This window comes from Barbus barbus (assembly GCF_936440315.1).
Source record: "Barbus barbus genome assembly, chromosome: 32".
In the NCBI taxonomy this organism is placed as follows: domain Eukaryota; kingdom Metazoa; phylum Chordata; class Actinopteri; order Cypriniformes; family Cyprinidae; genus Barbus; species Barbus barbus.
Window position 1 is genome coordinate 4,160,526 of NC_136760.1, and position 27,699 is coordinate 4,188,224.

Consider the following 27,699-nt stretch of genomic DNA (forward strand, 5'->3'; position numbering starts at 1 on the left):
AATATTTACAATGGAAGTCTGGCACAAAAAGCAAAGAGAAAAAATAAGTATTAATTGAAAAGATCTTCCTTCAATAGATTGAAATAAAGGCTCAGGAGTTTAAATGAATAGAAAAATAAAAAAACATCAAGATGTAGATGAGATTGTTTCTTCATTGGGACAAATTTGGGGAAAAAAATAGCATTACATACATTAGTGTGTTGTTTTTATCAGCTTTTATAATTGGTGAATGGATCCTCTTCAGTGAATGGGTGCCATCAGAATGAGAGTCTAAACAGCTGATAAAAACATCACAATAATCCACAAGTAATCCCCACAACTTCAGTCCATCAGTTAACTTTTTCTTTTTTTTTTTGAAGCAAAAAGCTGCATGTTTGTAAGAAATTATGAAAATACTCTGGTGAAAAGTCGTCTGGTCTGAATCATGAGAGACATATGCACAGATCATTCATTTATAAACAGTTCTAAACAAATATGTAGGTGAATTTTGATGTGTGAGGATAGATTTATTTATTTATTTATTTTTAAAGTAGGCAGTGTTATGATTATGATTAGAAGCAACGGTTTAAAGTTAAAACAGCTTAATGACAGATTTGTTTCATACAAAGATGAATTACTTGTGGATTATCGTGATGTTTTTATCAGCTGTTTGGGCTCTCATTCTGATGGCACCCATTCACTGCAGAGGATCCACTGGTGAGCAAGTGACAATGCTAAATTTCTTAAAATCTGTTCTGATGAAAAACAAACTCATCTACATCTTAGAAGGCCTGAGGGTACAATTTCAGCAAATTTTCATTTTTGGGTGAACTACTCCTTTAAAGGGATAGTTTACCTAAAAATGAAAATTATGACAGCATTACATGTTGTTCCAAACCTAAATTGCATCTTCTTTGGTGTTCCACAGTAGAAAGTCATACTGTACAGTTTTGGAAAACATGAGGGTAATAATCTCCCACCTTTAATGAAGAATACATCGCAGAAGAACAATAATCTACAGTAAAACCTACCGATCTCTTTTAACATGACAGTCCATGTCATGCTGTCCGAAACCTGCATGGATCACTAAATGACTGACTTCTTATTCTTGATGCCTCATCCCATTTCCTTATAATTTGAAACACATAGTTCACTTGTGAACTAAGTCTTAGAAGCCATATGATTTTTGCGTATGAACCAGACTGAATTTAAAGTCAGTTAGTATTATTATTCACTAAAATCCTTTTTTAGCATTGCATGGAGAAAACAACAGCATGAGTAGTTTGGAACAACATGAAAGTGAATAAATAATGATAGAATTTCCATTTTTGTCTGGACTATTGCCATGTCATGCACCAATTTACAAAAAATAAATGAGCCACTTTATGCATTTTCACAGTCAAAACCCATTACCTGGAATTGGATATGTCATGTAAACAGTCAGATTTCCAGATGACTAACATGTTTCACACATATTGCGCTCCACATGATTGAAACTTCAGACAGTCTTATACAATATCCCATGCTGGGTTTGTGGGGCACAGTATATTAATGTGGATGTAAATAAACTACCCCTGGTAAGCATTCATGGAGTTGCTACGCATGCAGGGACAGTTTGTGTCAGTTTGGCAGAAGACCGGAGAAACTGTTACTTGCTGTTTTCTAGAGCAGAGATCCGCTGCATCTGCGTCTTTCCAAAAGTAAATGTGACAAGTCATGCTCTCAGTGTTCGGATCTCACATGGGTAAGTATAGCTCTGTTTCATCATCGCTTCTGCCGTCTTTAGAGGGCATAAGGGGAGGCTTTTCCTGTTTGGATCACACTTACTTGCGTGCTGGAAATGTAGTGGGTCTCTTGCCAATGCTTCACCCTATGCAAGCAAGAAAGGAAGTCTTGCGCAAACTTATGTCATTATTTTACGTCACTAATGGTCATCCTCAAACATGTTTTATAATCCAGCATTGACTCGACTTGGCAGATCATCAGTGAATTCTAATGTGTGACGCATGAAACTGCAAATGATGGCCCTCAGATAAGCCTGCAACCAAACACTCTCATTCTTCTGAAAGAATGTGGTGGTCACTTTGTTCACTCCTTTTTCAATCATTCACTCATTTTCATCACTTTGATTTGCTGGGAAAGTCTGCAACAATATGAGACCTGTGTCAAAGCCAGGGTTTGAAAGTTACTTTACAAAGTGACTTTAAGAAAAGATACTCCCATAATGTTCTGTTCGGCCTTAAATTAAATAACTCTATTTATTTCTTTATAAGCATTTTAAGTATTTACATTTCTTACCCAACACAATAAATAAAACAAAGATTATTAGAGTGTTTTACAAGAAAATGCTTCAGTTTTTGTCTGGATGCATAAAGAAATCCATATCAACACCTGGAAAAAGGTAAGAGTTCAAAGCTTTGCTAAATCCGTATGCCTCCAACACACATAGCATTTCTGTCAAAGAACATTATTATTAATCAAATAAATTAACACATAAATTTAACATATATTTTCCCATCTGGATGAATAACAAATTCCAAATCAAAAAGGTTTTTTGAGTAGCTCAGGAAAAATGCAAGACTTCAGGGAAAAGCTTTGATACATCTGTGTGTCACCAAAACCCATAGTGTTGCTGTCAAACTTTGAGGTTTGTGGTTATTAATCTGATCTGCTTGCGCAAAGGTCACATGTTCAACCCCAGCAGAGGAGACCCACAGCTGGAGATTTATTGAGATCATAACCTTTCCCTACCACAGCTCACTTAACCCCAGCAATCTGGTTGATGTTTTTTTTTTTCCATTTCCATTTGGGTTTTGTCAAAAAGGGTCAGCTAAAAGGATTGACTACCATAATATATGCATGTACGTATATACACACCAAGTGAGTAAACATCAGGAAGACATGCAAATTCCTAACCGAGGGGAAGTACAACTGGCTCACTGAATATCAGTACTGCAGTTTGCCATCTCTACACAAATGACTGTACCTTCAAGAAATCCTCTTAAATTTGCAGATATGCAAAAACGGACCCATTTATAAGAAGGAAGGAAGGAAGGAAGGAAGGAACACCTGGTGTCTTGGTGCAGAACTTACAACTGAAAGTCCTAAAGACAGTAGATTTGGCTGATAACAATAGCTAAGTTTTTTATTTGCTGTATTAATATAAGAAAAAAAATTAAATGAAATCTCTTCAATTAATTAAATCTATCTGGCAAACTTCAACAGTGATGAATGGAAACTACAAAAAAATATATAATTTTTGCTCCAACAGCAAAAGAAAAAAATCCACGATAGTGTTTCTATTTCTTTATAAAAGTGTTATAGAGTCATAATGAGTGTTATGAGTCAGAGCGCGTTCGCTCTCTAGATCTTCCGTATTAAAAAAAATAGAGTGAAACATTTTTATGAAATATGAATGCAAGTAGACATGGTTATGACGATATATTTTCTTTATGTGTTTTGTATGCAACTCATGGTATTTTTTATAGCAATAAAGGATGTTTATGACTAATATTAGCAGTGTAGCATTATTAAACATACAAAGAGTGCATGCTTATTATAGAATCAAAATCAACTATAAATCACAATCGGAAGTCATTACAAGTACTCGATGATGGTTTAAAGTGGGTAAGCAAATACATTTTCAAGTGTAGCTTGATGCTAATTATACTTCTAATTATATTTTAGGACGTAGCCTATTCTTGTAAGCATTATAGATAGCTTGTGTTTCTGGTGTAGAACCAAACTTTGTTTATCATAATTTAGATGCTAAATCCGTATACGCGGATACATATCTGAGGAAAAATGAATTGTTGGTCAGCGCCACCTAGCGTGCAGGTGTGAATTAGCAGAAGGCGAACATTCGCATCGCGCTCAGTGTGGAAAGGCCTTTAGGTTACACTTTATTTCGATAGTCCACGTCAGATATTCTACTAACTTTAAGTAACTTTGTAACTACATGTCAACTACATGTCAGCTAAACTACATGTCTACTAACTCTCAGTGCGGTAGGTTTAAGGTTAGTAGAATAAGTTGACATATACTTGCAAAGTTTCTCATACTCGGTATATTGTAAAAAATGGAACAGGCTATTTACTTAAAAATATTAAGTGTAATATTGTTACCATAATTGTTTTGAGTAGTTTTTATGACTTGATTTTCTTAATGGAATCTACCTGAAAAAAACATGTAAAATCTCCTAAATTAATGAATCTATGACACAATGAATTTTATATAATTAGTAAAATGTGATCATTTATTTTAAGTTGATTCTCAAAATTCTGTGATTTTGAGTGAGGCCTGGTTGTATTTGACTTGGAGTTATTTTGTACATTCAAAAGACTGTATACAGCCAAACAGCTCAAGTAGGAAAATACTTGCAATATTGGAAAGTACTGCACGAGCAAAGCTACTGCTCATTGAACAAGGCTTGATGCCTTATTGAAGTAGTATCCATAACCATAAGCGCTACTCTTCTGCACAATGGTACCTATCGCACTGTGCAATGGAAACTTCAATGCAACAGAAACTCTTTCAAATGTCAAACATAATGAACATTAAACATTAATAGATGTTTCCCTTCACTCAAAAACGCATAAAATGGCATTTAATTTCAAAATTTACTCTCCATCCAGCTATATGCAAAGCATACTGGGAACTAACAATTACCTCTAAAATAAAACTGCAAAATTGAGCTAATTCTCTTTTTAGTTTAATCAATTCCTCAATTCAAGCCTCAAAACTGCTGAAGTTTCCTTTAAAAAAAATGAGGAAAACACACCTCTTGGTTTTATTAGAAAATGTCCTCAATATTTTCTATACAACACCGAATCACAATTTCTTTAATGAAATATACACACTATTTTTAAGTATCACCTTAATTTTTTTAATGAAAATTACAAGACCCATGATTAATTTTTTACAGTGTATGTTGTGAACCCATCAAAATAATGTGTTAGAAGATATTAAGCAGACAGTCTACTAATTGATGTTGACATGCAGTTGCAAAGTTACTTACTGATAGTAGAATGTCTAAAGTGGACTAAACTAAATAAAGTGTTACCCAATGTTAATATGTGTGGAAATAAATCATTACATTCTGTAAAAGGGTCCATTAATAATAAGTTAAATTCAACTGTAAAGTAGTAGTAGTACTGAAATACTAGTCATACAACCCACCAACTAGTCAATATGCAGATGTCTACTAAAGATCAAGTGACTCCTAAGAACTTTCAAGAACTTCAACTTGCCACTGACAGTGATGGCTCAGTTCTACAATGGCATCACTAAATCTGTCCTCAAAACCGCCTGATATGGATCCGCCATGGCACTGGATCCAAGCAGACTGAAGATCATCAGCTGCAATCTGCCCTCCCTCCAGGACCTTTATGAGTCAACATCCAGGAAGGGGGCAGTCAGAAAGCCCTCACGCTCTGATCACCACATATTTCAGCTGAAGCGTTGCAGAACAGCAAAAACAAAATTCCAGAAACAAAAACAGCATTTTTCCACAAGCCGTGGCTTTCATTAATACTCCCTATTGCTTCACCACTAAAACAGAACACAACAATACAAAGAGATAACAGATTTGACACACATTCAGTACCGTATAGAGCAGGGTCCCTTAAATCTTTCCCGGGAGGGCCAATCTGCTGCAGAGTTTAGCTCCAACCCTGATCAAACTCACCTACCTGAGATTTTCTAATGATCTTGAAAACTCTGATTAGCATGCTCATGTGTGTTTGATTAGGGTTAGAGCTAAACTCTGCAGGACTGGGCCAGATTTGAGGATGCCTGGTATAGAGTATCACAAAATTGATATTACCAATATAAAGCTCCAAATTAATGAGTAAAGAACTGATTAATCAAAACCATATCCTTCTGTCAGACAATAGAGCTAAATTCTGCTCCTATATCTTATAAGTGAAGCTGAGCACAAGGAATCTGTTAGCATTTTTCATTAACAGCTGTCAGATTAATATGTCCCTAAACTTTAATTCCTGCATTTGCCTGCCGGAAAATCGGATGACCTGTTGTTTTAAACACTTAATTGCTTCAAATTCAGACAGCTGTGCACCAAAGGGGTCTGTCTGAAGTTAATTCAGCATATTAATAAACATTAAGAGATGGAAGACACTAAGAGAGTGTGAATTGAAGATCCATTGTAAATTTTTAGCCATTCAGCACTAGTTTTGTTGAGCTATTCGAGCTTACTGTATAAGCCAGCTAAAGGTAAACTGCTTTTCTGTCGTTCTTGTTTATAAAAGAGACAGAGTTACACTTTTTGGGGAAATCAACTTACAAATAGCATTCTTATAATTGAGTATATTAGATGAATAGATCATTTGATGAAAATGTACTCTTTCTCAGGCCATTCAAGATGTAGATGAGTTTGTATTTTCATCAAATCAGATTTGGAGGAATTCACCATTACATCACTTGCTCACCAATGGATCCTCTGCGGGTGATTGGGTGCCGTCAGAATGAGAGTCCAAACAGCTGTTAAAACATCACAATAATCCACATGATTCTAGTCCATCAGTTACGTCCTGTGAAGCAAAAAGCTGTGCGTTTTTATGAAACTCATTTATCAAGGCATTTTAAATTAAGACCATTACTTCTAGCCAAAACACAAGCCTATAATCATGGACTGGTTTTGCTTGTAAACTATGTATATTTCTCTCCTGATTCAAGATGACTTTTTCACTGGAATAAACAATATTATGTACAGAGGACTCATATTTTAGCTGTAAGTAATGGTTTGAAATTAAAAGCATTGTAATGATGAATTTGTTTATTACAAATACTCAGCTTTTTGCTTTAAAAGTCATTAATTGATAGACTAGAGTGGTATGGACTCTCATTCTGTTTGGACTCTCATTCTGACGGCACCCATTCACTGCATTGATCCATTGGATCAATGCAGTGATCCAATGGAATATTATAAATACAGTGATCCATTATAAATACTCAAGATGGCGCCGAGTATGGCTGCTGTGGTGTGGAACGCTCCCGTACTTTCGTTGTTTTTGTTTGTTTGTTCTGTGTTTAGTCATTCTCCTACTGTCAGTTTTACCAGAGACGAACTACTGGACATAAGGCAACACACACCGGACAATTTTTTTTTCCGGTTTTTGATTATTCAGACGCTTTGTTGGATGTTTTGGTCGGAGGGGCAGCGGTCCTAGTCAAACGCGCGCTCAGACGGAAAAGAGGGAAGCGCGCCGGCGCGCTGGTTAAACTCCGCGAACGCGGCTTCCGAACTGCGCTCCCAAGCATTCATCTAGCGAATCTCCGATCCCTTCCTAACAAAATGGATGAACTACTTCTCCTCACCCACACAAATAAGGACTTTACAAACTCTGCTGCATTGTGCTTCACTGAAACCTGGCTGAGTGAAAACATCCCGGATAACATGCTTCATTTGCCTGGATATCAGCTGTTCAGATCAGACCGCATCACGGAGCTAACGGGGAAAACGAGAGGTGGTGGACTATGTTTCTACATAAATGAAGGTTGGTGTTCAGATGTAACAACTCTGAAGAAGATGTGTTCTCCTAATTTGGAGGCCTTCTTCATAAACTGTAAGCCGTTCTATTCACCCCGCGAGTTTTCATCCTTCATTCTCGTGAATGTGTACGTGCCTCCTGACGCGTGCGTGAGCGCCGCGATGCAGCAGCTGGCTGAACAAATATCTGAAACAGAGCAAAGGTACCCGGACTCTTTTTTAATCATTCTTGGAGATTTTAATAAAGCAAATCTCTCCCGCGAACTGCCAAAATACAGACAGCACGTTACATGTCCCACCAGAGACAGTAATATATTGGATCATTGTTACACAATAATTAAAGATGCATATCACTCTGTCCCACGGGCAGCTCTGGGGCTCTCTGATCACTGTTTGGTTCATCTCATACCGACCTATAGGCAAAAACTCAGATCTTCTAAGCCTGTATTAAGAACTGTTAAGAGATGGACTAATGAAGCAGAGCAAGATTTAAAAGCTTGTTTTGACCTCACTGATTGGAGTGTTTTTGAAGCCGCTGCCACCGATCTGGATGAACTCGCAGAGACTGTAACATCATATATCAGTTTCTGTGAGGATATATGCATCCCCACCAGGACATTCTTATCATTCAATAATGATAAACCGTGGTTTACTGGGAAACTCAAACAACTTCGTCAGGCCAAAGAGGACGCTTACAGAAGTGGGGATAAAATCTTGTATAACCAGGCCAGGAACAGACTAACAAAGGAGATCAGAGTGGCTAAAAAGAACTACTCTGAGAAGTTGAAAAAAGAACTTTCAGCCAACGATCCGGCGTCGGTATGGACTGGTCTGAGGAACATCACCATGTACAAGACACCACCCCCACAGTCTGTGGAGAATCAACAACTGGCTGACGATCTCAATGTGTTCTACTGCAGATTTGAAAAGGCCAGACTGACACCCAGCACCCGCTCTGATCTGCACTTCACACATTCACCTTCCACCCCTGCAACCCCCCTTACTCCCTCCCCCACCATTCTGCCTGCGTTTAAAGTCTGTGTAGAGGATGTGAACCAGGTCTTCAGAAAACAGAAATCTAGGAAAGCTTCAGGACCAGACGGTATTTCACCTGCCTGTCTAAAAGTCTGTGCTGACCAATTGGCCCCCATCTTTACACAAATCTTCAACAGATCTCTGGAGCTGTGTGAAGTTCCCTGCTGCTTCAAACGCTCCACCATCATTCCCATCCCCAAAAAGCCCAAAATCACTGGACTTAATGACTACAGACCTGTCGCACTCACGTCTGTGGTCATGAAGTCACTTGAGAGACTGGTCCTGGCCTACCTGAAGGACATCACTAGACCCTTGCTGGATCCTCTTCAGTTTGCCTATAGAGCAAACAGGTCTGTGGATGACGCTGTCAATATGGGACTGCATTACATCCTGCAACACCTCGACAAACCTGGGAATTATGCAAGGATCTTATTTGTGGACTTCAGCTCGGCCTTCAATACCATCATACCTGACCTTCTCTCAGACAAACTGAGACAGCTCTCTGTGCCCTCCTCCATCTGTCAGTGGATCACCAGCTTCCTGACAGACAGGCAGCAGCTAGTGAGGCTGGGCAAACTCACATCCAGGACTCTCACCATCAGCACTGGCGCCCCTCAGGGTTGCGTTCTCTCCCCACTGCTCTTCTCTCTCTACACGAATGACTGCACATCAAAGGACCCCTCTGTCAAGCTCCTGAAGTTTGCGGACGACACTACAGTCATAGGCCTCATCAAGGACGGTGACGAGTCTGCTTACAGACAGGAAGTTGAGCAGCTGGCTGTCTGGTGCAGTCTTAACAACCTGGAGCTGAACACGCTCAAAACTGTGGAGATGATAGTGGACTTCAGGAGAAACCCCCCTGCTCTCCCCCCACTCACCATCATGAACAGCACTGTGACTTCAGTAGAGTCATTCAGATTCCTGGGCACCACCATCTCTCAGGACCTGAAGTGGGACAATCACATTGACTCTATTGCGAAAAAGGCCCAGCAGAGGCTGTATTTCCTCCGCCAGCTAAGGAAGTTCAACCTGCCTCAGGAGCTGCTGAAACAGTTCTACTCTGCAATCATCGAGTCTGTCCTATGTTCTTCTATAACTGTTTGGTTTGGTTCAGCTACCAAAACAGACATCAGAAGACTACAACGGACAGTTAGGACTGCTGAGAGAATTATCGGTGCCCCTCTGCCCAGCCTCCAAGAACTTTACACCTCCAGAGTGAGGAAAAGGGCTAAGAAAGTCACTCTGGACCCCTCACACCCAGCTCACTCTCTCTTTGTACTGTTGCCCTCTGGCCGGCGCTACAGATCACTGAGCACCAGAACAGCCAGACACAAGAACAGTTTTTTCCCCCAGGCCGTATCCCACCTGAACAACACATAACACACCCCGGTACTGTACATCTGTAAATAACCCATCAAACCTTCATCTGTACGTAGGACACATGCACATTCACAGTTCTGTCTATGGTCATGTCTCTTTTCTGTATATTTTTATTTTTATTACTATTGTTATCCTTAATTATTGTATATTCTCTTCATTAGTGTTCTTTATCACCTTAATTATATGTTGTCTGCACTATGTTTGTACTTTCTGTACTGGAAGCTCCTAACACCAAGACAAATTCCTTGTGTGTGCAAACACACTTGGCAATAAAGCTCTTTCTGATTCTGATTCTGATTCTGGTGAGCAAGTGATAAAACGGTAAATTTCTCCAATTCTGTTCTGATGGAGAAACAAACTCATCTATATTTTGGATGGTCTGAAGTAGGGCTGGGAGGTATATCGAGTTTGTACGATATATCGATATATTCTTTATAAGCGATACGATATGAGGCAATACAGTTTATATCGATATACTGTACAGTAGTTTGAAAACGAGCGCATCTAAAAATACAGGACACAGACTGAGCTACTGTGGAGAAAGTGCATAATACAAATTGTTCTAAACACATGACAAACTTTATATGAAGGGCTTTAAAAAAAACTTGTAAGATATAGAAGCCTATAGTTTAGTTTCAATTTAAAACGGCTCTGACAGAAAGGCTGCGTGTGCCGCAGTGCAGTGTTAGAGATGTGCTGTTTTCCTAAATGCATAACTTACATTTCACAGGTATATTCTCCATCTGTAAAGGTTATAAAGCCATGGAAATATTTCCATTTTGCTATCAGAAGTGCATAAGCCTTCTGCTTTGAGATTCTCCGCTAAACAGACTTAATTGAACGAGCGCCGCCGAGCGCAATAATTCCTCACTAAAACATACATTTTGCTGAAATATTTGTAGTTGGACAATAAATGTGTCATATGTAGAATTTTAAACCTACAAGTAAGTGTATTTGTATGATAGCACTAACTGTAATGGGGTAATCAAAACAGCCTTTTTACTCAATTAGTCTGTGCTTTTTTATTATTTAAATTTTTAGTTTTTATTAAATTTAACTTCTGCTTTAATAGCATTATTTTTGTTTTTAGATTGGAATGTTACAATGTTAGAATGTAATTTTAACCCGTTTTTAACATAATATATGGTTACATTCACTTTATTTTTTTATCCCAAATACAAAAGCGTAGATATATACCGTATACCGCAAATCAGCCAAAAAATACAGAGATATGAATTTTTGTTCATATCGCCCAGCCCTAGTCTGAAGGGGAGTTCATTTTCATTTTGGGGTGAACTATTTTGACATTTAAAATTACACATTCACTCACTTTCAGTTCATCTAAGTTCATATAAGGGCATACACATTATTGCCAAAAATGCTTACAATAATACATTCATGAAGAGGACCACAGTCAGTCTTAGGGGGTTTGGAATCAAATGAGAGGGTTGGCACAAGGGCAAGGCAATAAATTAGAGGAAATTAGCATCTCTGTCGCCAGAGGCGACTACCGAGACATATTCTACAGCTACAACAATACACCAGGAGGAGGTGAGCCGCCTATTGAGTGTACATTACTGGAAGCAGACTGAAAGGTTTAGAGGTAAAGAGCATGCCTCCTGTGGTGACTGGCGGGGGTTAGTTTGGAGAGGCAAAAATGTTTCATGGGAGCAGTGCCACAGTGAACACCACAGTGAGAGGTTCTACTTAAAAGAATGGTACATCTGCCTCACTTGAATGCCTATTCATGGGATATTTCCACTTAAGCACTTCTTTTTTTGTAAATACCAAACCCTACAGTGCCTAATGATGAATTTAAATGTAACTGAAACATTTTGAAAGCAATCTACAAGCAAGCTACATATCCAGTGGTCCTAGTATTAAAGCAAACTCTGTGCTCCAATCTAGTTGGTAACACTTCTAAAGGTAGTTTGATTTGTCTTGAAAATAAAGTTGTTGTTTTTTACTGGTATCTATGGTTCCGTGAAGAACCTTTAAAATCCATGAAAACTTTCCATTCCACAAAATATTATTTATTGTAGAAAAAAAGGTTGATTAGATTCTTAAAATATTATATAACCACATAAAAATAACTGTTGACCGAAAGGTGCTATGGGGAGCCCAAAATGGTTCTTCTATGGCATTGCTGTATAAACCCCCTTTTGGAAACCTTATTTTTAAGAGTACATGTGCAGACACTCAGGAGACATCTTTAAGACTAGAAACCATCTTTTTAACAGTATATATTTTGAAGTGCAACTGGAGACCAATTTAGGTTTTTTACAGGGTTCACAATCAACTACAGACTATCTTTCAGACAGGCTATATAAGTGAACTTTTAAATGCTTCCAGAGACCACTTTAGGCCAAGGCCGTGCATTCAGAAAAACCCTGTGGCATCTAAAACCAAATACATGGACGGCTGATGGCTTAAATAAGATGTGAATAGGACTTTCATTTATGGTCAACAAGACAGAGGAGATTTTATGTCACAAATGGCATTAGAAAGAACTCGTACAGCACTGCAGCAGAACCTGCGACAGACCACAAGGAAATGTAACATTATAAAATAAGAAAGAGATCTATGTTATGTCTGTGAAAAGATCCAAGGTGACCAAAAAACTCACCATTCAAACTATCTGCCTGGAGATGAAAAGCTAAATTGGAAGTGCATTAAATAAGGCTAGTTATTACTCCTCAAGTTCAGTTCTGAGCCAGTGTTCAAACAGCACCAGCCCTATTTAAGAGGGATAAATCTGGTTCTGTTCTCGTTCTGTTCTTGTTGTTTGGTTATAAAGTAGAGTGACAACCAAAATGTATAACTGAACAGACTAGTTTGGTGTGTGAACCTGTGCTTTGTGAGTTACTACATGGAGCATTTACTATCCTAACGGTCATTCATTTTACAAATTGTAAAAAATGGAGTGGGCCTGTGAAAAGTATAACAAATTTAATGACCGTAAAATTTAATTTACATAATGAGGGGGACATTTACATCCAAGTGGTAATTATTCTACACAGAGCAGAAACCAAGCGCCAAACTGTAGCTATAAACTGCTTAATCATTTAGAAATTTTAGGATCAGAAGGATTTTCAGAACTTCAGACCTTACAAAGTGATACCAACTGACTGATCTCATACACTCCTAAAAGTAAAGGTTCTTTATTGGCATCAATGGTTCCATGAAGAACCGTAAACAATCACAAAACCTTTGCACTGGACATAAAAGTTCTTTATGGTGGGGAAAAAGTTATTTGGATTACTAAAATGTTCTTTAAACTTTAAAAAAACAGGCATCTCTTGAAAAAAAAAACTTTTTTATGTAAGGTGAAATGAGGTAAACTGGGCCTTTAATATTTCATCTAAATAATGCTAAAAGGGAACAAACATGAAAAAAAAAAACATTAATATAATATTTTTTAAACAATGCAGTTTTATGTCTTATACAAACTATTTATGGCCATGAAATTTTGAGTATCAAAAGTTAAGCAATACACCAGGTTTTGCCAAAGAATAGGCCTACTCCTTATCCACGGTAAAATCACTGTAATGCAAAACCTCTTGTGGTTTACTGGCCTGTCTGTATATCATCTGTTACAGTTGTAAAACACATTAGAGTAAACAGCAAAAATACTTTGACATGACCTACCTTCCATGACATAGACCAGGGAGCCCACATCACCTTCTTTGATGACACAACTTTCTTTATCATACTCCACAGGGTACATGCAGTCCACAATCTCCTGAATCTGAGACAGCTCCAGGTTCTTCATGAAGTCATTGTCAAGAATGGCTTCTTTGATTAGTTCTTTAGACCTGTGGATGACAAGGGTAAATTAAAAAACTAAAACTTTATGTTGGTTTTGAAAGTTAATGAGCAAAAAAAAAATAGGCCCAACAACTTATATAAGTAAAAAAGTTCTTCAAGACATGTAAACAATCAGGAAGAAACAAATGACAAGCAATATAACAAAATAATAAAACAGAACAAAGACACAAATTAAGTGCTTTACATTTTTCAGGCATGTCTGTCTAATAAAATTCAGGTAAGAAATACTACGGAAATTGAATAAAGTAATTAAAGGGCACCTATTATGCAAAATCCACTTTTACATGGTATTTGGACATAAAATGTGTGTTGGCAGTGTGTGAACACAACCACCCTACAATGATAAAAATCCATTCACTCCTCATTTTTATTCCCCTTGAAACGAAGTCAGTCTCACTAGGCCTGCTGTTTTGACTCTCACCGCAATGTGACGTCATATTTCGGAGGGCCGGGCCACGGGGTTTGATTGACAGCCCTGCATTGCTATAGTTTCTGCCCTCAGCGGTTACGCTGTCCTTCATTTTCTCTGTGCTCGAGTAGCTGTAACGTCAACAATGTCTCGCAAGCAATCCCGTGCTCTGTGTTTGGATGTAAGAATGGACATAAGAGTCTTCACTTTCTCCTAACATCTGAGCTGCTGTGGACGCTGTCAGCTGGGTCCATTGATCTTGTCCGCACCCCTGCAACTATACTCTCCATGATGCAATGATATTACGCAGCGCCTGAAAGTAGTCCCCATCTAACTATGATATAGCTGGGGATCACTTTCAGGCGCTGCGTAATATCATTGCGCCTGCTGCACCCACGGTACGGCAGTAAAGTTCCTTGATTATTACGCCGGAATGAGAGTATAGTACCTAGCCATATCGGCCTAGAAAATCGCAACTTTTCATTTTCGGTCGGTCTTAGTACACGATGTAACTAGAGAAGAGTCAAGCTTTAAATAGGAAAACTATCGAAACTTTTTGGTCATTTTTGATGACCAAATGCTAATGGTCTAATCCGATTCAATGATCTATGCTAAGCTAAGTTAAAAGTGCTACCACCAGACCCGGAGATCGGCTGAATGGATTAAAAAACGGTATAACTCAAAAAGTTGTAAAATGAGCCTATTTTTTTTAAAAGTGGAGTGTTCCTTTAATGTCCTAATGATTTTTGGCATAAAGGAAAAATCAATCATTTTGACCAATAAAATGTATTTTTGACTATTGCTACAATTATACCCCAGCGACATAAGACTGATTTAGTGGTCCAGGGTCACATTTATGACACAGAAGCAGCAGGTATGTTAGGCTGCTGTCACTTTAAGACCTAATATACTCACACACATCCTATTTTCTCCAAACTATTTTAATTCATCTAAAACGTAACTGAATATGTTTATGTGAATACTCACCACAGCGGGCATTTTGACATTTTTATTTGTACTTGACCTTCGTGGCATTCAGATGCATTGCCTTATTGTGCTTTTAATATCAACCACGTCACACTCTTGACTTACTGATTTGTTCATTGTCAACATGTTAATAGCTTTAAAAAGTCCTTCAAACTGTAAAATACATGGATATATTTACATAAAGACATAAATAGGACACATTTGGTCATGATCTCTATGACACAGTTACAAAGCAGATTGTGGACTCCTTCAAAATCAATCATGATACAAAATTGTCAGATCGCCCATCCTGTTTATAAAACAAAAACATCGAGAAATTTTTGAAAACCCATGAGCAAAACCACTGGGTTCCTCCGAAAGTAATGAAATCTCACAAATCTCTTTTTTTTCTTGAAATCCCAGACACCTCCATTCAACACCACAGCATGTGAGATTGCTCACAGAAAAGTGTCAAACGCTGAAATAAGAGAGAGAATCCCCCATACCTGGGTTTGTGAATGCAATCAATACCTCACCACGTCAATGGATGAATTCCTTCGTATGGAGTGCAACTGGTCTCTGTGTGACGAGTCATTTTCATTGACAACATCACATTTTATTGGACAGTGCTTGTCAGATGGCCTTGCTGCCACTGCATTCCAAGTTCCCTTCCACAAATCTATCTTTAATCATGCACTGGGTATATTTGATAATTCAATCACTGCACAAGCAGATCTGCAGATTTGGAAATATTGGATCTTTTTTCTCCCTTGATTAGAAATGGCAATGTGGCAGAGATGATGGCAAGAATGGACCATCTGTGCAAGAGTGCACGAGTGCTGGAGCCCGAGGAGGACATGGGGTGGACAGATGACTGCTCAGATACACTGCGTTACTACCACTCACACACTCCTGCTGGGCACTAATGTCCCATGGGCGGATGATAAGACCTCAAGATCTGTGGATCTGCCTGGACTAATGACATTAACAATCAGCACAGTTTCAGATTTGTCATCCATGTGGGCACCAGCGCGACAAACAATGGTGTTTTTGTATAAGAAACTGACCTCTCACTAAATATAACTCAATGATTCTTGAGATATGAGACAAAACAAGCACCACAGTTCTGCCCACCATTATTTCAGATATGATCACTAAAATATTAACATGTTAATTTATATCAAACTATATTACATTGTAGGATATCAGAGACTGAATCAGAAAATTTTAAGATGCATCAGAACATTGAAACCTGAGGAGCTGGAATGCAGAGAGGCCTTAAGGAAACAGGACGTCATAAATCTAGTTTGAAGCAAGCAATCTAACCAGCAAGCCTCTTTCACAAAACAGCTTCCAACATTGAGACAAAAGAACACTTATTGATAGTTCCAATTCAGGAAAGAGACTGTCAGGTTTGGGGCAAGGAATCAAGACTGATGTTCAAAGAGATGGCCGTCACATGTAAACCTGTGATAGGAAATCACGGGCTACGGACTCTCTTGGGCAGGTCTTCCCCCATACAAGACAAAACAGGCTTCAATTCCTTTCTCTAAAGAACACGCCTTCGTTCACCATAGAACTATACAAAGATTTTCTTATTCATATGCCCATAAAATCATCCTAAAAGGACATTTTTATGTAACCCACATATCATGTTTTAATCAAATAATATGCATGTCTTTTTAATCATTATTGAATAGCTGAAGGATTCAAATGCATGTTTGATATGTATGAGTTTGAAAATTCATGCTTTAAATGTTTCTTCCAATCAATTCTTTGTCAAATGTATCATAGTCTTGTTATAGAAATCGATGTTAAAAGTATACTTTGCAAGAGCCTGTAAAGTTCGAACCTCTGACTGAACAGATAACAAGTTGATTTATTAGTGGGGTGGAGAAACAAAGCAATACCCCGAGCAAGGACAGTATCTAATTGGTCAAGACGTCCAGAGGGGATGTGTCTAGAAGTTTTGTGTTTATTCTTTTACTTTAGTTTCTTTTCTTTCCGTGGAGTTTCGTGTTCTAATGTAAGTTTGCTACAAAGTCCAGCTCCGACTGCACTCGCTTCAAACTTCGACCAGACCAACTCCCCATCCTCAGCCAACGCCCAAGACCTCACTTCAAAGACTACTGAACTTCCAACCAATCAGACACTTCGGGGAACCCCCCCTGTCTGCAAGGACGACACAAAGGAAAGCCCTTAACACAGGCAAAGCAAGCAAGTACTTCCAGATTCTAACTGAATCAGGTGCAGTTAATATAAATTTTAGCCTCATTGAGAAACTCAAAGCGAGGGTCAAATAAGTGATTGATGGTTGTTCAGGTCTATGCAATTGAACATATTGCTGTAAACTTTGGATTTCACATTTCCATTCTCTTAAACTCATCCTTTCCTCACTTTCTCTCTTTCTGCAACGTGTGAATGTGTGAATACTTGTGTTCATGTGTTAGATTAGTTTATGTCTTAGGTTTATATAAATAAAATCTGATTTATATTGAAACGAGAAGTATCTTGTGTTTTCTGCTCATAAGTTAATGTCTTAATCTGCCGATTTTGTTACTGTGCTATTTAATTGTGTTTTCACTATATTTTGGATTTTAATATCCAGTACAGAGTTTGTTATACGGCTCATTCAGTGAATCGCCGTAACACTGATTCTGTTCAAATCCCTATAAAATCATAAATGATTCCCTTTGAGCTAAATTAAACTATTTCTTTAAATTACATATTAATATTACTTGTAATAGGCTTACAACATTATCACTAACTCAACTGACTATTCAAAGATAACTAAGACTACTATTTAGTAAGAAATTTGTAGGTTGATTAAACCAAAAAGTGTAAAAATTGTGGCACTAATGTACTGTAAATATGTCCTTACTTTTTGTCTTTACTTATTAAAGTGTTTTTTTTTTTTTAAATGCATTAAAAACTAGGCAATTTCAAAGTCTGTGTTTTTTCTGAAGGTCCTCTTTCCATGTTTCACCAGCCATTGGTTCAAAAATATTCGTTTTTTTATTATTATTATTATTTAAATTAACTTTTGTCACAACCTCTATATCAACTCAAAATGTGATGTAAATCAGTTGTTTGAGATTTTTAGACAATTATCTAAATTATAACTGCCAAGTTAGCTAACATCACCAGTAAAACAACTACTAATGTGTGCATAACGAAATAGGCTATGTTTTTCCTTAATACTTTTAAATAAATGTATTAAAGTGAATGCTAAATTTAACAGTGTTTTGGCTTTTTTTTTTTTTTTGTATTAGATGGTGCTGACACAATTTGATTGGAAAAACACTGTCAGGGTTGGGGTGAAGGGATAGAGCGAGGACTCAAGTGCTGGAGGAAAATCGGGCTTTATTAATTAAAAAATAAAATAAACAAACAAAAACTACCCCGTAGGGGAAAACACACTGGCAAGGCAAGGCAGGACAAGGCAATGCAAGGCAGGACAGGACAGGACTTCATCAGGGTAAGGTCGACGACGAACCGGCACAGGACTGCAAACACAAGGAGAATATAAAGGGAGCAAATGAGGAGGGTAATGAGGTAACAGGTGGGGCAAATTAACCAATAATTAGGAAACTAAGGTGGGTGGGGTCAAGACAATTGACATGAGCACATGGCACATAGAACCAAACAAGACAAGCCATGTGCTCACACAAAACAAAAACACAAGCACATGGCCAGTAATTCAAATCACTAGCCATGTGCAAAACAGGACACGAACACGCAGCTAATGAGAAGACTCATAAGCCGCATGTTCACAAAAAACAAACATGAAAGCACGTGGTCGAAACCAAACCGCGTGCCGAACAAAACACACACACAGGACAGAGGAGCGCACGGCCCGACCGAACTCGAAATCGCACGCTCCCCAGCAAGAACAAACCTGGAGCGTGAGTGTCCGAACCCCGACACGAAACCAGAACAGAGTCTGAACAAGACAGGAGTGCTGGGATCCAAACACCATGCCCCAACATGAAACAGAGCACGCAGACAAGAGAGCGCGCAGCTCGAGCACACTCGAAGCCGTGCGCTCACCAGAAAACAAGACAAGAAGGGAGTGTCAGGGCTCCGTCACAAAACCATGAATAACCTAGACCAAAGTGACAGAACCCTGACAAACACAACTTTTGTAAGAAATGTATGCAAAATTTTGTAAAAAATAATGCACTTTATTTCACTCCTTGTCCCAGTACTCAAGAATCAGTGAACTAGTCATCTTGAAAAAGACCAACTGCACCTCATGTGTATCGTGTTTGACTGTGGTCAGCTAATAAGACTCTTGAATCATCACTGCTAATATCTGTTCAAATCAGACAAAAAGCAGCAGCAGCAGACATGCTTGATCATTTGTATGCATATGAATTCCAAGAGGAACATGAGATTGAAACTAATAGAACACTTATAGGATTATAAACACATTTCATTTGCTGTTTTCTTATCCCCCGATCGTGCAATTGTCTAGAGAAATATGGCCTCAGTTGTTCCTTCTGTCTGATGATGAAAGGGGGATTAACAACGAATCATTATACTTTTCATTCTTGATGAAGACATTACATTGAGACAATCTATTATTGCCACATAGACATGGGCAGCAATCAACCAAAAATAATGAGAGGTGTAAATAAGACAAAGGGACAAGGGAACAGTAAGACTTGATCACTGAAAATAGTATAGGTGCCCTCCAACAAAAGTCTGTAAAAATAGGGCATAATGCACTGTGTTAACATGAAGCAAGTTTGTGTATTGATTTTTTGCAGGTGTTTAAGCCATATATTGAATTACACATTGCAATGAGTGGTGTTTTAGGGTTAAAGGTCAGGAACGTAACTGATTGTTATGCGTCGGGTGGTTGTGGTGAATAAGGCGCTCAACGAAGGAATCAAACAAAAGGAGTATTCTTTATTAAGTGGCATCAACACACTTCTAGACATTACTAACTTAAGAACGGACAGAGGACTAAAGGAAAACTCAAGACTTATAAAGGGATCGGGCAAACAAGGAAACAAGATAATCAATCTAACACAGGTGGGGAAGATCATTAATTAACAAAACTAGGTCAGGAACTAAAACAGGAAGAACCAAATATGGGCAAAACCAAACTGAACAGAAACAGAACCGTAACACTGATAATGTCCTGGAATTGTCTATGGATTTTTTTCTTGCAGTGTGATGCAGTATCAATAGCTCACATTCCCAAATAAAAGATGATATTAAATGATATTAACAAAACAAAGCCTTTCAATTACGATATGATCGCTAAAGTGAATTATAATTTTATATCAGGACAGTATGCACAACAATCTATTTAAAGGGAAAGATGAAAATTCTGTCATTAATTACTCACCCTCATGTCGTTCAACTATCACTTTAACTTCCGTAATGTGACATATTTACAAGTAAATCAGGATATTCAATTAGATCAAGCGTAGGCACACAGGGATTCTGTACATTATTCAGTTTGAATAGGGTCACTCATTAGTGTTGCCAGATCTTGCTAGACAAACACAACAACGAATGAACAAGCCCATAATAACCTTAAATCCAAACTTCTTTTCTTGGAGATAAACCACATAACAAAACATTGTGATCTGCACCTGCCTACTTTATGAACTCCATAAACTGGATCACATTCTGAACGAAGCCCAAACAACAATCCCAAAGATGCTTAATAAGCACTGTAGCCACAGCTTATAAAAAGTGGACATGGCAACACTTTAAGAGTTTGTTTGTTTGTTTGATTTTTTTGTTTTTTTGTTTTTGAATGGCCAATAATGTATGAAACATCACAAATTTCTATGATTAAAATTTTTTTTTTAATAAAAATGTAGCCTGGTGAGTAAACTAAAAAATGTATTAGCCAATGGCGATTCCAAAGTGTCTGTAGAGGTTTGCATTAAAACTTTCGCTCAAAATTTACCTACACTGCTCTCCGCGTACCACACGATATCATATCAGACTGTTTGTATCATGACCTATTTTGAATAGCAAATCACTAATCCATAAATCATTTACAAATACTCCACTTAGCAGATCACGATCAGAGGCCATGCCACATTCACAAGCATAAAGCCCACTGATACGGTGATATCTTACAGTGTAACAGTGTTCTCATGCAAGAGTGCAATTCCTTCTTGTTCGCCTAATTTTAGATTCTCGGTTCCCAAAGACTTATTTACCAAAAAAAAAAAAAAAAAAAAAAAGCTCATGTGAACTATAAAGCCTACACACAGTTTCCAGTGCTGACCGAAATCAAAAAGATGCTTTTGAAATTAAATGGGAGTGAATAAAAACAGAAACTGTGATCATTAGCCCATGATCAACATCAAACCCTGTTTCCTCATATTCATTACTCAAACTAAACGGCCATGCACCAAACTTTCTCTTTGAGCTCAGAGTTTCAGGTGGTGGACAGATTTCAAAGTCTTCAGAGACTGACAACAGTATTGCTCCGAAGGGGTTACCATAGCAAAAAGCGCAGAAAATGCCACCTCTCATCAGGAGTCTCAATTTAATCAGAGTCTTTGATATTTTAGGCATCATTATGGTGTCCTGGCAGGCCACTCGGTGGAATGCCGAAGTGATTTTGAAGCCAGATGGAGCATGGCTTTGTTGAGCTACGCTGAATAACTTCATAGGCTGGCAGATAGTGTAGATTGGCACACTTGCAGTATGTGTTGCCATCTCCTACCTAACAGTCCTTCCCTCTCAGCATGCTTTTACAGCTCTTCTTAACCCACTCTCCACTCTTTTGTTTAACAAAGATTCATGTCTGCCCAGACACGGAGAACAACACTGAGCCATTTCCATAAAAGGAGAAAATATGCTCTTTTAGTGGGAAGCAAGATGGACAGATCCCTAAAAACTTAACCCGGGACGCAGAGTGGGAGAGAACAATGTGAAGACACTCACTGGATCTGGCTTACAGTTGTTCACTCACAGTCATTTGTGTCTCTAACAAACACTATAACAAATGTCAGGTGTTCCAGCATTTGTTTTTAAAGGTCAGTGTTGTGCATCAGTGCAATTAAGGACAATAAGAAGTGTAATTGTAGCCTTTATATAATGTTTGTGCTTTAAAGTATTCCATGCGGTGAATTGTTGTTGCAATAGATGTAAATTGACGAAGTAAAATGACTATTTTTGTTTGTAACAACAGACAAATTGCAATTAAAATAGATTGCAACCAATCCCCATGCAGTTCCCCAAAACAAAGCATTATTTTTTTAAACTAGACACAACTGTCCATGCATATTTTGTGCAAGCAAATTTAGTCACAACCTGGTGAGTGCAGGGTTTTTGTTTTTTTGTCCTATGTCAATGTATTTCCTATTTAAAAAAGTTAGAAACTTTTTTTCAATAGCCAATATTACCACAGTAAAGAGAATTTAAAATTTATTTGAAAAACGAGTCATCAGACTGTCTGTTTTTCCAAAAAAGGTCAATGACAATTTAGACTGTCTATGATTAAGAAAACTAAAACTTTATAACACATGTAGTAGTCTTGTATAGTCATGTTGGGTCCAAGGATTTTAAAAAGTAAAGGTTTGGAGAAAAGATTTCAATTTAATGCAACTATCAAGTCAAAAGTAAGTAATTACATATTTTAAGTATTAAAAATGATAAACAAAATCTAAATATATTTGTTTTAATATTATTAATTATTCATGAATATCTTTTATAAATATCATTACATTTTTTAATCACACCATGACATTTCACCTTCCCTAACCAAACTTGGCATGTCATTAAAGGTCAAATTATTAATAAATAATTTATATCATTAAATGATTTATATTTATATTAATAAATCAATTATATCATGTACTAAAGTTTTTTTTTATTAAAATGAATGAACAAAATTCCATTACTAAACAAGTACACATATGGATATCAAAGTCAAATCTGGGTTCAGAAAAATTGGTGTAGGATATACTTTTAAACATGATTAATTTTACGGGGTTCATATTTTGCCACTATTCACATTAAACCTACAAGTCTGAGCTCTCTGGTTGCTTTTAGAGGCTTACGTCATTTGTTTTCACATTCAATTCATGTCTGTAACCACAGAAAAGAATGCCCTGTTCTTATTATTGTGCGAGAGCGGAGAGAAGTGGTCGCAGCTACCATAAATCAAAACAGTGAGTACATGATTAACTTCAGATTGTTCTTTTTAGCAGCATGAAAAATGCTTGTGAATAAACTGCATAAAGAAAGCAAGCCTTCTATAATTATCGGAGCAGTCCATTCAGTTCCCTGACTGAGTTCTGCACTCTTGCAAAAACTCTCATTATAATTAAAGACTTTGACTACACTGCACAATGAATTTTATATTTATATCGTACCTATGCTTAGTTGAATATAATGAAAGCATTTGCGAGACTGAAGAACTCAATCAGTAAGCCAGCACTGAACACAACTAAAGCATTTTGGGTGGATTTCCTCTGCGCCGGTGACTATTTTAAACAGCTTTGATTGGTCATGTCTCAAACATTGTGAAAAACATGTTGCAAATAGAAACATTTTATGCAATAGAAGCTGTGCAATGAAGTGTGAAAAGATTACCATGCAAATAACGTCCTATTTTAAATTTTAACCACAGATGGCAATAGAGAGGCTAAAGTTTCTTAGTTCAGGAGACTTCTCCATGATGTCATTTCCTGTTTAGGATGTCCTCTACATTACTTGAATTTGGAAACAAAGCAATTAACAAGCAATGAATCATTTTAATCAAATTATTATTTAGTTTAATATTAAGTTGTATTTGTCTGATCAATAATATTAACAGATTATTGTGGCAAATTATTATTATTTTTTTTTAGGAATTGAGCATTTTTAATTAAACTTTTTTTTTCCATGAACTTTGATTCATCACAGAAGAGGTGTTTTCACATCATTGTATATAAGAACTGTATTTATTACTTGATCAGAAAGTCATGGCAGCTTCTGGTTTGTACCTGACTTTAACTTTTTTATAAGTTAAATGAGATTCAACTTGATTTTTTAAAGTTTTTAGGTTACTTTTTTACTGTGGTATGAGCATTGTGTCATTACGCTAGAAGAGAAAGATAGATAAATACATAATTTTGTCAACTTTTAGTTGTAAATAGCATATAAATGCTTTAAAACTAATAGAACTAGGTTAAAACCTACAGACCAGTACAATCTTCAATTGTGAATTCATGGGCTCTTCAAATCAAATAACAGATGGGGATTACAAGATTTCATATTCAATATGCACCCAGCCTACCATTCATAAAGTAGTAAATGTCAAATAAATAAATAAATCTGTATGGGTTTCATGCGTAGTTATTGTTCAAGTGAAATTAGTCTTGCATGTACCATCATCAGATAATACCGCTCTAGAGATCCTGCTGAGGAGAAGATGAAAAGATTCTCAACGGCGCTAAGAATCTACTCCCTTTCCAGTTGTGTGCATTTCATTAGAGATCATGCAGTTTCATTGAACTCATTGTATATAGTTTTAAAAGACTTAAAAGCAGTTTTAAATGTTTAACATCCTTTGTTGCTGATATACGAGACTGAAAAAGGACTTGACTATTAGCCAATATAATAAATGTTGATCATATACTGCCTTATATATACTTACATTACACAGTGGGATCTGTATTGTTTTGACAGCAGAACTACTGCTGATATGACCAAAACCTGCTGTTCTCAGAATGATTTGAGATGTAACGCTTCATTGGAAGCAATAACATCTGACCGTCTGTACAGTGTTCACATGGTCAGTGTCACAAATGTGCTTTTTGATCGAAACAATTTTGATTTAATCTTCATTTTACAGTTCTTTCCTTTACATTTTTTTCTAAATCCTAAAACCCCTGTTGATTTACAGGTTTTGGTTCCCAGATTTTTGATGTGGTCCCAGACCTTACCACCCATTGTATATTCTTGTATATTAATTATGTATTTCCAGTTTGCACATTATAGTATTCTAAACTAAATGACATATATACCATGTCTTCTGCACTATAGTGGTAATTTGTAGCTCATTTTACAATTTGCACTTTACCATAATTTATCTATGCTATGCTATACTACTCATGTCTGGTTAGACTTGCTCACAAGCACAATAAAGCTGAATATAATCTAATAAAATATTTATTATGCAAAAAAAATAATTCTGAAGATTTTGAAATTCATACACTCAAAGTGCATTATATATATATATATATACTGTGTGTGTGTATGAACTTTGAACTTTGCAACTGCTAAAATAAAATGATTAGTATTATTTTTTTATTTAATTTCATGTAACTTTTAGAAAAATGTTACCAAAGCAATTTTTAAAGACTATTAGTCAATATTATATGCGTTAATCAAATACCGCCCTATACTTATATTATACAGTGGGGTCTGTATTATTCTAATGCATTGCCTTTTACATAATAAATTATATCATCAGCATAACATTTTGAGTTAACAGTTGGAACATTATCATGAATCTGTATATCCTTATTTATTAATTATATTCTACCATGTTGCACATTATGCTATTCTAAACTAAATTACATACTATACACCATGTCTTCTGCTCTACAGCGGTCATTTGTAGCTCATTTTTCAATTTTGCAATTTATCATAATTTACTTTATCTACTCACACTTCTGGTTAGACTTGTTCTTCACAAGCACATTAAAGTTGAAAATAATACAATATTATATTTATGATGCAGAAAAATAAATATATTTTTACATTAATATATTCTAAGGAAAAAAAAAAAAAAAAAACACTGTGTATGCACTGTAATCTGCATATGAATGTGCACTTTTTCTCCCTTTCAAAGTTGATAAACAGAATCAACAGGTGGAAGCACCAGACTGGCTGTCTGCCTATATTTACAATAGATCACATCAGTGCAGTAGGCTAATGAAGGCTTGGACGGAGACAGGTTTGATGGATGCTTATGATTATACTCATACCACAGAACTCAAGGTGTCCAACTGACCAAGACCACTTGCATAAAATCAGCACAGCACAAAGGCAATGATTCACGTGTCATTACAAGGTTGCATATGCATAGCTGCATAAGTAATGCAAATCATCAGCACTTCGTGCCGGTTAATTTGACGGACAGCTTCATAACCACACCGATCAGATTTAAGTGGCACCTACTGTGGGCTCTTTGGGTAGAAAGGCAGAGTGACATGATTGAGGTCTTGAATATCAAAGGGTGTAGGTTCGGCTGAGATCGCCTGTCTCTTGGTCCTCTGCTGCTCTTGAAGGACACTCTGCTTGTTGACTTGTTGAGTTGCCGGTCTTATAACGGATCGGTATTTGTCTAACTCATTCTGAAGCTTCTGGATGAGTTCGTCTTTCTGGTCCAGCTCCAACTCCAGTTCATCAATCAGCGCGTCTCTCTGTCTCAATTCTTCAATCTTCTCCTGTAACGCGTACTGGAGATCGCGTAAAGTGCCCATTTCTCCCCACAGCCAACGATCCGAAGTAGTTTCCAACTTGGCGAACGGTCAGTTTTCGGTCATGAAATTAAAACAAACCGCTTTGGGTCGTGTTTTCCGTGGTAAGGTCGCCAAAAACAATGTGCCGCGCCGATCCACCGGCGTGCTTTCGGATCACTTATACCGGAGGAATGAGCAGGGAAACACCCACGGCGCCTGCAAACATCACATTCGGGAGACGAAGAAGTTTCACAGGGCATTCATTTCTTGTTCAAATACGTCAGTCGCAGCTGTCGAGCGCGAGTGGAACGCCATGAGCGCGCAGTGAACGCGCCGTGAGAGCAGCACGCTCGTGGCTCCCCGATGAACCAATGAGGAAAGACTCAAGCGCGCACCTGTAACAGCAGCCGAGAGCCTGCAAGTGCGCTACCTTCCACAAGCACATGAGCGCATTCAAACAATAACAGTTCCATTAGGCTACTTTAAACCAAAGGAAACTATTCCCTATTAAAATACCAATAATCTTCAAAAAAGGTGCACATCAGCCATGCATCATAAATATGCACCCAAAATATTCCACGTTTTAATTTAGTTGTTTTCTCATCGACAACTAACTAGTTTTCAGGATTTTTTGTGACCTACTCGCAACTGAACTTGATTGTTTCTCATCATTTAACTTTAATTACAGTAAATTATTTCAACGCTGCTCTGGTTTTATGCGTGTAAGCTTGTCAAATGTTATTAACTTAATTCAATGCTGAGAAAGATACAATGGCTTTTCAGAAGCAAAATGTACAGTTAGACTGTTATGAAGCACAAAATACTGTATATGACCAAAATGTAATTTTCAGATGTTGAGGTAACTGGTGAAAGTGATATTAAAACATAATTATGTATTTAAAATTCCTTTGGCTAATTAATTAATTAATTTTTGGTAGTTAGGAAATCATAATGATTAAATATTTGTTTGTTTGTTTATCATTCATTCATGTATTTATGTATTTATCTATCTTTCCTTCCAAAAGGATTTTTTAAACATTGTGTACCAACAGTAGGAATCTTAGAAATTTAACTCTTCTGCAATTATTCTGCTTGGGATCTTTTTCAGTTCATATGTCATTGATGTGCATTTAGAGTAAGATAGTCCATCTGTCACGTGC

General features: G+C 37.2%; 1 protein-coding gene across 1 annotated transcript in view; it reads right to left on the bottom strand.

The window, feature by feature from the left end:
• The window catches only part of LOC306852560 (cGMP-dependent protein kinase 1), a 167,934-nt gene extending 141,022 nt beyond the window's left edge, over positions 1-26,912 (bottom strand). Inside the window, exons 1-2 of the mRNA XM_079389483.1 lie at positions 26,256-26,912; positions 13,550-13,716 (exon numbers count right to left, since the gene is read on the bottom strand). Coding sequence (XP_079245609.1) covers positions 13,550-13,716; positions 26,256-26,560 — 472 coding nt within the window. The 5' untranslated portion in view covers positions 26,561-26,912. The remainder of the gene's footprint in view (positions 1-13,549; positions 13,717-26,255) is intronic.
• Between the last annotated feature and the right edge of the window lie 787 nt (positions 26,913-27,699).